At 47.7% G+C, this 12,876-nt stretch overlaps 1 protein-coding gene across 1 annotated transcript in view; it reads left to right on the forward strand.

The window, feature by feature from the left end:
- Nucleotides 1–12,876, forward strand: part of LOC144169085 (uncharacterized) — a 54,688-nt gene that overhangs the window by 11,002 nt on the left and 30,810 nt on the right. The window contains exon 3 of the mRNA XM_077698090.1: nt 7,174–7,362. Coding sequence (XP_077554216.1) covers nt 7,174–7,362 — 189 coding nt within the window. The remainder of the gene's footprint in view (nt 1–7,173; nt 7,363–12,876) is intronic.

Genomic DNA, 12,876 nt, shown 5'->3' on the forward strand with positions numbered 1-12,876 from the left:
GGAAATTTTAAATACCTCTTTACATCTCGCGTACACTTAAAAGTATGTTGCCACACAGCTCACTGTCGTGGTTGACAGAATTTGTTTTGGCAGCATACGTAAGTCTGGTGGGTCTAAAAATCCCGCTTTCAAACGTTTCAGGGCCCTATCAGGAAAACCGTTTCGATTCACGGTGCTTGAAGTGCTGCCCTTTCATTTGGGATAGAGAGCGTATACTCCAAAAAATTTGGCTCTCTATCCCTTTAACCCTTTTGCTGTCACTGACGTACCGGTACATTTTTGCATTCCTCCCCCCCCCCCCCCCCCCCCCCCCCCCCTTACGCCTTTTCACTACACACCTGGAAGTAGTTCAACAAAAGTAATTGCTTGGCGGCAACATAGGCAATTCAAAAACATATAGTTCTTATGTTTAGCCTTGGGTTGATAATGCCACCAAATTATTAGCCAGAATATGTGAAGCCAAGAGCAATATTTTTAAATTTTCAGATTTTTTTTGGTTGCAGCTGTTGCCACTGGGGTCGCTATGGTTCCCTTCCAGAAAACAAATTAAAAAAAAAACATGGCGTCTTTGTCCGCTGCTTTGGCAGCTCGCCACTTCATTCTCCGCATAGGATTTTTAAGAAGCTTCGCTGTCCGAACAAACGAAGCAAGTGGTGTGCAAAGATTACGCCCAAGTGGGACTGATGCAACTGGGACTCTCCGCCGTTTCCGCAATCCATTCGGATAGCCAGTTTTCCGGTGTAAGCGAGCGTGTGTGCATGCTGCTCTTTCGGTATACCGCACCCGTGCTCTGCAAGTGCACTACACATCGGTGGTGCTGCCCAGTTTTGAGCTCCAGAAGAGTTTACAAATCACTGCATGCCATCAAAAGTGCAGCGCTGAGAAAATTCACTTCGCTCCTGAACGATACAGAGTTTAATGGCATCGTCCACGGTCGGTCTGAGTTCTTCGGTTAAAGCATTGGCTTGTGTTTACAAACAAATGAAGCATGGGGAAAGAGACGCCAATATTCCTGCATGCCCGGTGATCGTGGTTCAGCACACTCAACCACAGAGCTCATGCGAAGAAATGAACTGTAACAATGCGCATCTGTCACGCCGAAACTGAAACTGAAACCAGTTTATTGGGAAGGAACTACTTTGGCGCAGTAACACAAAGCAGTTAGCTCCCCCTTCCCCCTCCCCCCATAGCTCTCTCTCCATTGCCACAGAAAGTTGTCCCCGAGTACAGAACATGCACTTTATTATGCTTGCGCACTTGTCATAGCCTGTTAAATGCTCTCTCGTCGTCGTCGTCATCGCTGTCCTCTTCCCACAGCGCACTGTCTTCAGTTCCGTCCAGTGCATTGTAGATGCTGCACTTACAGAAGGCCTGCACAGAAGGCCGGAAGGCACAGAAGGCCAGAATTTCGTCCCATGCCACGGCAACCCAGTTTGCCAGTTGGCTGAGCGAAGCACACTTGATGCGCCCGGTCAGTGCCAATTGCTGATCTTACAGCGTCAGCCATTCGTCGTAATGCTTCCGCGGCCTGTCCTTAAATGGCTTGTTGATGGCCACGCCTAGCGGTTGTAGCTGGCTCGTCATGCTGCCGGGTATTACCAAAATGTCCGTACTTCCCTCCAAAAGCACGGACTTAACGGCGTGTGTCAAATGGCTGTGGTAGGAGTCCAGAGCCAGGAGTGACTCCTGAAACAGCAGAGCACCGGCATGGGCGCTGCCAAACAGTCTTGACCCAATCTTCGACGAGGGCACCACTCATCCAACCATTCTCGTGGGCTCGCACAACTCCTCTTAAAAGTAATGTACAGTGGCAGCTTTTGCCCATCGGCCGTGCAACACATCATCACATTGGCGCTCTGCTTCTCGTAGCTATCAGTTTTTACTTTCACTTCTTTCGTGCCCTTGTCATTCACGCGGTGTAGGCCACAGGCATGTCAAAATACACCGGGGTTTGATTGGCGTTACCGATCTAGCCCAGTTGGTACTCTTTTTCCACCCGCTTCTTGATGACAAAGCGCTGGAATGCAACTACCGTAGCTTCTCCTCAAAGTCAGGGGGTAGCTTTTGGCACACAGACGTTCGCCGTCACAGGCTGAACCCGAACTGCTTCATAAAGCGAGTGAACCCGAACCCAAACTGCTTCATAAACTGCTTCATAAGCCTCTGCTGGCCTTAAACTGACTCCTCGCAATGCCTTGTACATTTGCGATCTCCCCCGCCGTCGCCTGTATCATCTCCGTCGTCACAGGCATTCCACCCTCTCCGTGCTGCCAGATAAAGTCAGCGACTTCCTTCTCCACTTCGTGCTGTCGACCTTTCTTGGTTCCTGTGAAGGCCATTCGCTTGGCAGTGCAGTTGAAAAGTTCGTTCCGCTGCTTCCGCCATCGGCGCACATTCTTCTCATTGACTCCGAAGTCGCGCTGTGCTTGGAGGTTTGAAGTTGTCTTGGCCACGAAGACTATCCGCTTAAAAGCCGCGGTGTAGTGGCACCGCTTGGTGGGTGCCATTGTGCTACGAACACTGGCACTTCTCGAGGTCATGCGGCAACAAACGCAAGCAAGCACGGAATGCTGAGAGCTGGGTTCACAACATTCAAACAAACAAAATGGAGCTTGCAAACCTGCAAGCCTGTGGTCGTGAGATGGCGCTGATTGTGTAGTGGTAACAGGAAAGCCGCATCCTCGAATCTAAGCCGACCCCCGACTTTGGTCAACGACTTTTTAAAAAAGGTATCTCCTAGATTCAAGTAAATACGGTACCGGTATGGTCTCCATTGCGCATTTAAAAATTCGCACCCAAGCGCAAAGCTGGTGTGCCTGGACTGTTTGCGCCATCTGACGAATCTTGTTAAAAGCTTGTAATTGCACTACCATGCTATTTTGAAACGCATATTGAAGAGTGCGGAGTGATGGGGCCCACCCATCCTTGCTGGGAAGTGTGGTCACTCCACGCGCTCTACTCTGTCTATCTGAGTGACTCCTTGGTGGGCGTGCAATTGCGGATGCAAGGGGTGTTCTGCCATCTGCCGCAAGTTTGTACTTTTTTTTTTTTCTGTTCGTGCGTCTGCTTACAGCGTTTCAAGTTAGTCGCGTGCCATTGCCTCTCAAATAAATGAAACAGGACTCAATTGAAGCTTTCGCTTACTCGCTGCGCCCTCGCTTGCCACTGTCAGCAGCGAGTTTATTGTATCCATGTTGTATCCACTTTTCATATCTATCTGTCTTCTTGATTTCACAAAGTTCCATTTCTGTGCAACCCGCCGCGGTGGCTCAGTGGCTAAGGCGTTGCGCTGCTGAGCACGAGGTCGCGGGTTCGATTCCCGGCCGCGGCGGTCGCTTTTCTGATGGAGGCGAAAAGCAAAAACGCCCGTGTGTGCGAGATTTCGGCGCACGATAAAGATCCCCAGGTGGTCAAAATTAATCCGGAGCCCTCCACTACGGCGCGCCTCATCGCCTGCGTTGCGTCGGCGCGTTAAACCCTACAATCAATCAATCAATCCATTTCTGTGCATTGTGCGGGCTACTGAAAGTGCTCCCTCCGTGCGTGTGGTCACTTTTTGGATGGCTTGATCGCGCGGGGCCTTTGACTGCAGATTGGAGGATGGCTCTTCCGATTCCGAGTATGAGCCAAGCTTGGATTTGGATTCTGAGAGTTTCTCATTCAAGGAAGGGGTCAGTTCCACAGCATCAGATTCTGATATTGAAATGGTGGGGCTGACGTCCGGGAAACGTGCGCAGCAAACTAGCGGCACAATTTTGTTCCATCTTTTCGTGTCCTGCATCTTTTTTCCTGTTTTTTTTTTATGCGAACCATTGAATAAGGGGATTTCTCACCCACGGTGTTTTGTTTTGACGCGTCATGTTTGGGCGCAGTCATAATCAAATAGCTGTGCTTATTCCCTGATACTCCTGAAACCAAGCTAACAGGGAGGGAGGGCGGGTGCATAATGGCCAGCAACTCCCCACAGTGAAAAGGTTAAGGGTGAAGTGGGGTGCTGGTGATAGACAGATTCTTCCCTGTAGTGCTGCTTCACTGCAGTGCATGGCGCTTCGTAACACGTGCTTCATCAGAGCTGCCATTGCATTCTCTTTTCTGTTGTAGCTGGCTTACGGTGATAAGTAAACTCAAAGTGAAGTTTTCTGTTCAGTCGGGGACATGGCGGTATCCTATCTTTAGTGGAATTGTGCCTAAGATTAAATACCGGGTGCTGCCGCTGACACAAACGAAGGGGCAGCTACCTAACCCTAGCGGTTGTTAATGGGTGATCAGTTTGGTAGAAGTACCTAGCCATATAGCAGTGAGGTTTTTAGGTGCCCTTTTTTCTGGTTTAAAGGGTCTGTGAAGACAAAATACGATCTTCTTCAGTTTAAAAGAACTGGCTGGCCTTGGGCCACTCACTCAGCTCCATTCCAGCACGAAACACTTTTTTTAACCAAAAAAATACACGAAACATTAAACTTTTAGCTTTTGCTCTACAGTGACGTGTTGTGGGCACAAGCAACGTAATAGGGACCAGCACTAAAGACGTAATTATCACTTTGGCAACTGCACGTTAGCATTCAAGTGATTTGGTCACACTGAACTAGAGGCCCCACTACGATCTCCTAGTCATGTTTTTGGTGGTGGCTTAGGTGGGTGGCCGGCAATCACACAATATCCTGTGACATGAAAGAAATCGCGGGAAAGTTGCTGGGGGGCTGCCACTGCCTTGCATGCTTTCCTTAATATCTGTAGTATTTGTTTGAAGTTCGTGATAAAATTTGTATTGCTATTGTGAGAGAGCACTCCTTTTAGGGAACAAAACTTGTATTTTGTCTTCATGGCCCCTAAGAGGGGTTGACGCATGGTTTGTGTGTGGGTAAATGAAATTGGGATGAACTGCTTGTATGTATGTTCGTTTTCAGAATAAATGCGATGTAGCTCGTGTGATACTGCATAGTTGTAAAGACTGGAAGGTTGTGTTATGGGGTCAAGTGGCCGGGAAATGGTGTGTGGGGAAAATTTCTAGTTTTTTATTGTGGCCGCAACATTGGGGTGCACGCCATTGGCTGTAGCGTGGCACGTGGCCTAAAATGTGGTACCCGTGCGTCACAATGGTACGCATACACGTGCGGAGACTTCGTTTCATGGAAAGTGTGGTAAAAAAATTTATAAGTAGGTGAAATGCAAAAAAAAAATTATGCTGTGTCTGCAGGACCGTCCGATGCTGTTATACATAAGCACTCCATTAACCCTTTGTGGGTCGAATTTTTTTGCCAAATGCGTCCTCCCAGGGTCGATTTTTTTATTACTGATTTAAATTCTACGGACGAATCTATATCGAGAAAAAATAATAAAAAATTTTTTTGGGTGACCGTAAAGTGACAAAAAAATTTGTGTTGTTACATACATGTGGTTGATTACGGCGTTACTCAAGAAAAATTCTAAATAAAAATGAGAGCGTAACAAGCCGGCACCTTTTCAGTGAATCAAAATCAGATAGACATCAGTTTCGGGGGCGCAAAAAGCGGGAAGCGCCCGGAGGACGATAACGAAACCAGCTGCTGCACGCCCGCCAACGTGCGCCGGCGTGCACCGGCGTGCACGGCCGGATGCGGGAGCGATAGAGGCGGCGCACCGCTCATAAAATGCCAAAAGAAAACGAGAAAAGAGCCTCATCAGTTTCGCAGGTGACCTTGGTCTGTGGCAGGCGCAAGAAGCGAGAGGTGCCCAGGTACCCGGTGGGCGATACGCAGCGCGCCCCCTCGTTAGCGGATGCACAAGCGATCGCCAGCGGGCCGCTGAAGTAAATCATTAAAAAATAAAAAGAAGAGGCATCGGTGCAAGAAAAAAATTTGACGTATTTCCGCAATGTGGCAGCACATGCCAAGCAAGAGAAGTTGGCGAAAAAGGCGCGCTTTTTAAAGATACAAGCGATGCATGAACGTCATTCACTATTTTGAAAGTGTTTGCCAATGCCGTACATGTACGGCTGTGGGCCGTGACCCTCAAAGGGTTAAAGTGATGTTCACTGGCGTTTTGTAAATAAAATGCTGCACCACATCAGTCTCCCGAACCTAATGTAACCTAAGCTAACATAACTAAAACACGAAAAAGCAATCATTTGAAATTACAAAAACTAACCTAAGCCATAAAAACTAAAATTTGAACTGAAGATGGAAAAAAAAAAAATAAGTGAGCACAACGGCAGATGTCTTGTCTTGCTCCAACCTTAGCATTAAATGTTCAGTTGCCGTCGGATGGCACTCCAGACACTGTGAAAAAATACACATGGTTTTCAGTGGGGCGAAGAGCCAGAAATGAAAAGAATTGTTAGATTTCAAGGTTTGTTATATGGTGGTTTGACTTGCACTCGTAGCATAAGTGGGAGACATAAGAAACATGGGCAGCAGCAGTTGCGCACGTCAACTGTCGAACCGTTAGTACATCAACCTTTAGTGTCAGGTATTTACAATCCTGGCATTCCTGTATGCACCAAGTGCAATCTAGTGGTTCACTTTGAACACCCCTCCTATTCTTTTTACCAACTGCTGAAATAACTCCGCTCTTCGGCCTCGATAGCCTAGAAATAGAATCGCGGGTTTTGATACGAACGGCCTGTGGGAAGGACTGTGCCGTGACGTGCAATGACCAACCAGGCGTCATGCCATCGTATTGTCACATAGCCAAGAACGACACAGGGCCAAGTTCGCTCCAGTAAACAAGGTTTACTGGAGTGAACTTGTTCTCCACAACAATCCAGAACTAAATACAAGTGGCAAAGGAGCGGCGAAGGAGCAGCACACACGCTAGTAGAGTGACGGCGAATTGAAAGTCGTGTCGCTTGCCCTTCAGGCATTTATCTGTCCGCGTTACTATTTCCAGAAATATCGAATTATAGATTGAGAACACACTGGCAATCAAAGAACAACATCCTAGTCCCATCACAACAGGGTGACACACTCTCCCTATCAAATCAAATAGCCTTCTGCATGGCATACAAAATAAAGGGAGGGAAAGACACGCTTCCCTTTGAAAACAGATAAGACAGCTGGGCATGGCCAAGCCGCTGGCAACAAAACACACAAGTGAACAGAACAGAAGGCGTGGCTCGCGGCAGTGTTCTGCGATGCAAAGGTGGGTGCTCGAGCCTCAACGCCTTCCCCCATCTTTCCCCCTCGTCATGCCTTGCAGGCAGGTGACGCTGAGCGTTCCCCGGCTGGACCACCTGACGGCGCAGCTGCTGGCCATCCTGGTGGGCCAGTGCCGCCGCAGCCTGGTGGAGGTGCACATCAAGAGCTCGGACGCCATCCCGGAGAGCTCCATCAGCGTGCTGCAGAACATGCTTGCCCGGAACCCCTTCCTCTCCAAGATGACCATCAGGTGCGCCCTCCTCTGCCCAGCTTGGGCCCTTTGTATCCACGTCTTTGGGCACAGATGTGTGGTAGCTCTGATGAATCATCATCTCATCACTTCAGAGTGCCTTTGCCACTTTTACCAGTGTGCGTGAGGAACTCCTATGGGCGTAACCAGACCGCACGGGCACATATGAATGCTTGAGGTGCCGGGAAAAGGCTTAATCTGAATCGTCTCACCCTGACTCTCATTTCCCACAGCAGGGATTCTAGCCTGGATTCTAGCCTTCTTGCTGGAATCCATTCCATTCCGACCAAATGAAATCAAATCTTTATTTTTCTCTTGAGAGAGAGAAGGGGAGCAAAAGGGAAAAAGCTGCGCATTTGCAGCTTGCCGGAGCCCAAGACCCCCCATTTAGTTTTGTCCCGTACAGTTTTGTAATATGCAATAGTTTTTGCGTAGCGTCTTGAGTACACGCAATTTTGTACAAACAAGTATTTTCCAACTTGGGAAAACAATGAAAAAAAAAACAAAGTGGAAGTTTTGGTGAATATGAAGTAAAACACATCATAACAGATTTTCAAAAAACTATGGGCAATGCAATACAAACACACATACATATACATATCCGCATCTATACACATATGCTTATTTACAAAATAGAATAAAGGAGAAAAGTATGCTTAACATAGCTCAAAGAATTAGGTCAGCTTGTGTTATGGAGTAAATAATGGGTATTTCATGCACATAATGTACCATCATTTCACACATTTTGTTGAAAAAGAATTAGAGAGAAAAAATAAGACAAGATAACAAAAAAAACAGTACAACAAAACTGCAACAAGAAAAACTATGCATTACCTATTCTGAGATAAGTAAACAGAAAGAAAATGCATAAGTAGCGAATGAGTCGGCAGCGTAGGAATATCAATATCCGTTGACGAAAAGTTGTTTGGAAGCAGTGCAATGTTATAACAACTGCAATCCGTAGGATGTGTGACAAACGCTGAATCCATGGGTATTGTTCTCGGGTATTGTATTCATAGTGGCGTTCGACAAGATTAAATAAATTTGTGAACAGCTTATTTTGCATTCGAATGCATGTTCGATATGTACAGGTGAGACAAAATTCGAAAAAATAGTCTACTGGTAATATTGTATGAGTGGAAAAAAAATAGTGAATGAGAATTGTAGGGGGCGTTAACAATAATTCGTATCACTCGTTTTTGACACACTGTTAGTTTGTTTGTTTTAGATGTAGTTGCCCAGACTAAATGACAGTAATTGAGCGTGGGTAAAAATAGTCCATTATATAAAACTCGTTTTACGGCCAAAGGAAAAACGTCGCAATTCTGATTAACATTCCAGAAACTTTAATGTGCTGCGTACGTGTTCAACGTGCAAATCCCATGTTACATTTTCAGAAAATATAACACCAAGGATTTTAACATAATCAGCAATTTCAATATTATCTGTATTTAAATATATCCATGATCTTATGTTTAAGGCTGTATTCTTTGCTTGGCACAGTATTGCCTGCGTTTTTTTGGTACTATTATTTTTCAAAAAGTTTTCTTCACATCATTTGGAGATCCGTTCTAGAATTTTATTGGCCCTGCATATTAAGCTATCTTGATCTACCCCACACAACATAATTGATGTATCACCTGCATAGCCTATCTAAAGGGTGTCATCTGAAGGTTGAAAAATGTCGTTTAGACATAGTATCAGGAATAGAAGAGGGCCAAGAGTGCTCCCCTGAGGTACGCTGGTGGTTACACGTTTCTTGTCAGATTGGACACCTTGGTGTGTCAGATTGGACACATTAGTTAGGGTGGCTAACATACTGGTTCCGATATTTTACATAGGACTCCAGAAGTTCGTCTGCCTTTCCACGTACACCATATTGGTCTAATTTGTATAGTAGTATTTTATGATTTACGCAATCAAATGCTTTAGAAAAATTAATATACAACCCCAGCACGACAGCCTTTCGTTCAAATGCACCTAAAATGTACTCTTTTTTTTTTTTTTTGTTAGCAAGCTTTTTTTGTTAGCAGGCTAGTTCGGCAGATTTGCCTTTTTGAAAACTGTATTGATCAGTGGAAAGAAGTGAATGCTTCATAAAAAACTCGCTCAAATGAGAATTATTATTTTTTCGAAACCTCTGGACAGTATAGGCAAAAAAGATATTGGTTTAAAGTTACTCACGTTATTTATGTCACTGCCTTTATATATTGCTATAACTTTTGCTATTTGCATGTCAGAAGGAAAGGAGCCAGTTTCTAGAGCTAAATTGTGCAACATTTTCAGAATCGGAGCTAGAAGGTCAATAACATACTTAACTGGGCCCATCTGCATATCGTCAGAATCTTCTGATTTGAAATTTTTAAATCCCTTAAAAGCATTTATGATTTCAGTCTCATTGGTGGGAAAAAGTGCCATACTGCTAGTGAAGTTTGCTGTTCTATGCAGATGCAGATAATTGCTTATGTGACAGCTTCCTGGGTCGCCTACCAAGACAAAATATGTATTTAGTAGATCTGAAAGCTCTTTGCCTTTAACAATGTGATTATTTACTGTTGTACTTTGAACAGGTGTCTCAACGTTCGGTCGTATAAGTAAGTTAACCCTCTTCCATAACTTGTCAGTGTTGTTTGAAACGCAGTCAAAATAGGCAGAAGAGTAGTCAAGTTTTGCTGCTCGTAGTTTAGCATTCAGTTTGTGTCGGCATTGTTAGAAAATACGCCATTTTTCTGAGTCCTTTTGCCTTAATGTCATGAAAAACAGTTGGTTATCCAAGGCTTGCGACACTTCTTGAGCTTAGAGGCAGTTATCTATGGAAAGTGCGTTTTATAAATCTTAACAATATCGGACAATAAAGCATTGTACATTCAGTATGTGTCGGTTTTTAATATCACGTCATTCCAGTCATGATTCAGGATATCCCTACGAAATGAGTTCAGTGTTACACTAGTTATGCTTTGATAACGTGCTGGAGGCCTTCCTTCCGCTATCTTTTCTTTATCGTCGTGAATCATCGCAAAGATAGGTGGTCGCTAATTTCATATGCTAGAGTACCACTGTTCCCAACGAAATTACCAGTACAGTCTACGCCCGTTACAACGGACCCTCTGAATCCGGAAAAAAACGTCCGCTATAGCCGAAGTATGCAGTATCCGACGGGGGGGAGGGGGGGGGGGGGGGGGTTATGAGCCTTACAGTGGGTACTTTGACCGATATTGCATGCCTAGTACATACACCTTGTTCTTTCGACACGCCTGCAGCACCTCTGCACAGTGTTCGCGCGAGCGCAAAGAATCGCGTAAACACCGTTTCCAAAACTTAGCACCGGCACTTCGAAAAGGCCTAGCGCATGCGGTCAAGCGTGTAAAGACACAAAATAAGCTGAGCAAATAAAGCAAGAATATAACTAGGCGCAATTATAAACCAGCTATAAAACATCAGTCGTGCCCATCAGCATTAGCTAGGCTCTTTTAAATCCCCTCACGATGAGGCAGGTTTTCTCGAAACTGTTCGTCAAACAAATCGGATCGCTGCCTAACGTTCCCTCAAGGCAGCTTCCACATTTTTAGCGATTTTATTCTGGTCATTGAAACAGCTGTAATGAAATAATCTGATGACGGACAGCTGTAAAATCGAAAGTTAGACCAGTTGGACTGCGCACGGTTACCGGCAGATTGCACACAATGGATGGGAAACAACCCCTACTTGAGGCATTTCTTACCTTTTTCACCGAACGGAACGGGAAAGATGCATGCGTGGGAATAATAAAAGCCGAACTTCACTGAACCCGAGTTTTTTATTACATAAAAAAACTGACGAGGGCAGACTCGCCTCCGAGTGCACCACTTCGAGTATTCGATAGCCCTGTTTTCAATCTCACCGGAGTCGCATTTATCGGTAGCGGACTTGTTCTTGACGTAGAGCGGACACTCTGCTTAGACAGGCCTGTACTTCTGGCGATGTCGGCCTGTTTTTCCCCATGTTCAACAGCATTAATTACGTTAATTTACCCGACAGTGAAATCAGCTACTTTGCCGCTCATGCCGCTGGTCGCACAAAAAAAAAAAAAAAAAAGCCACTGGCACTGGCTTGGCTTGGCTGCGCCAACGACCCGGCTGCCAGCAATGTTGCCAGACATAATAGTTTTCTCGCCAAAATAAACAAAAAAAAGCACATCGGGTGCCAGCCCCGCGGAAGTCCGCTATAAACGTTCAGTCGAAACAATTTTCGCCTAAAATTTAGTCCGTTGTAGCCGATAGTCTGTGTCACGATCTAGTCCCGCGTTCGTGAACCTGGGAGGGTAGGGGTACCCTCCAGCCGAGAGACGACATGCAGCGTGCTGGTGGTGACGGTGACTGACCCCCGAGCAGCCGTGCTCGGAGGTGTTTATTGCCCGGCCACACACAAGGTTGCCCACCGAGCCTGGTGGGGCCACTGAACTTAGCGGCCAACGAATATCAGGGATGGGGGGCGCCACACACTTGTCACACCCCTCACCCCCAAGTTTGTTTGTCCTACACAAACACAAAACAACACCTGTCCCCCCGGCGAGTACCGGTCCGGAGGTCTCCGCAGCCTCTCACTCCGCCGGAGCACAGGTGTCGAGGCCGTTGTGGCAGCATTAGGTGCTGCCTGTGTCACACTCGCACCAGCTGTCAGCCTTCCCAGTGTCGAAGGACTTGCGCGTGGTGCCGCAGTGGCGCGAGTAGTACCAGCCCCTGGTGCTGTGCTGGCAGCGGTCGGTGAAGCTGGCTCCCCTTGAAGGAGTCCAGGCTGAGGCAGTGCAGCGGGCCCGTGGCCAGGCAGCCCGGCTGCGCCAGCAGGGGCGCAAGCACCTACTCGGGCGCGTACGGGTCCCCGCACAGCATGCACAGCATCAGCCGCATGTCCAGCCGGGGCCCCGCGACCGCGGGCAGCGCCTGGTAGATGTGAAGCCGGCCCGCCCGCCGCTCGATGCTCTCCACCAGCGCGCACAGCGCCTGCTCCAGCCGCACGGGGTCCAGGCCGCCGCCGTCGTCCACGAAGGGGCACTGCAGGCTCTTGGCCCGGTTGATGCCCTCCTCGCGCAGGCAGTCCCCCTGGCCCGCAAACACCATGACCAGGGGCAGGCCGTGGAAGGGCAGCCGGTCCTCCTGCTCCAGGTTGGCCAGCAGGGTCTTCTCGAGGCTCTCGCGGATGTACTTCAGCTCCGGCTGGCTGGTGTACACGCACAGGCAGCCGTGGGGCTCCGTGCGGAACAAGTTGTGCGGCAGGCCCACGTCGCCGGCGATGATGATCCTGACGACCAGCGCGTACTGGGCCTTGTCGTCGAGCCGGAAACCCTGCGGGAGCACCTGCCGCATAGCATGCGCCACCTGCTGGGCGCTGGCCCTGGCACTCAGCACCACCAGGTGCAGCAGGCGGCCGTTGGTGCCCAGCACCCCGCCGCCGTTGGTGCCGGCCTCTTGCCGGTGCAGCAGCTGCTCGATGACGCCGTCCATGCAGTCGGGCTGGACGGGGCAGTGCTCCCTCTGG

Source organism: Haemaphysalis longicornis, unplaced genomic scaffold (genome assembly GCF_048455015.1).
Source record: "Haemaphysalis longicornis isolate Haplotype H1 unplaced genomic scaffold, Haemaphysalis longicornis Haplotype H1 scaffold_2, whole genome shotgun sequence".
NCBI classification, from domain to species: Eukaryota; Metazoa; Arthropoda; class Arachnida; order Ixodida; family Ixodidae; genus Haemaphysalis; species Haemaphysalis longicornis.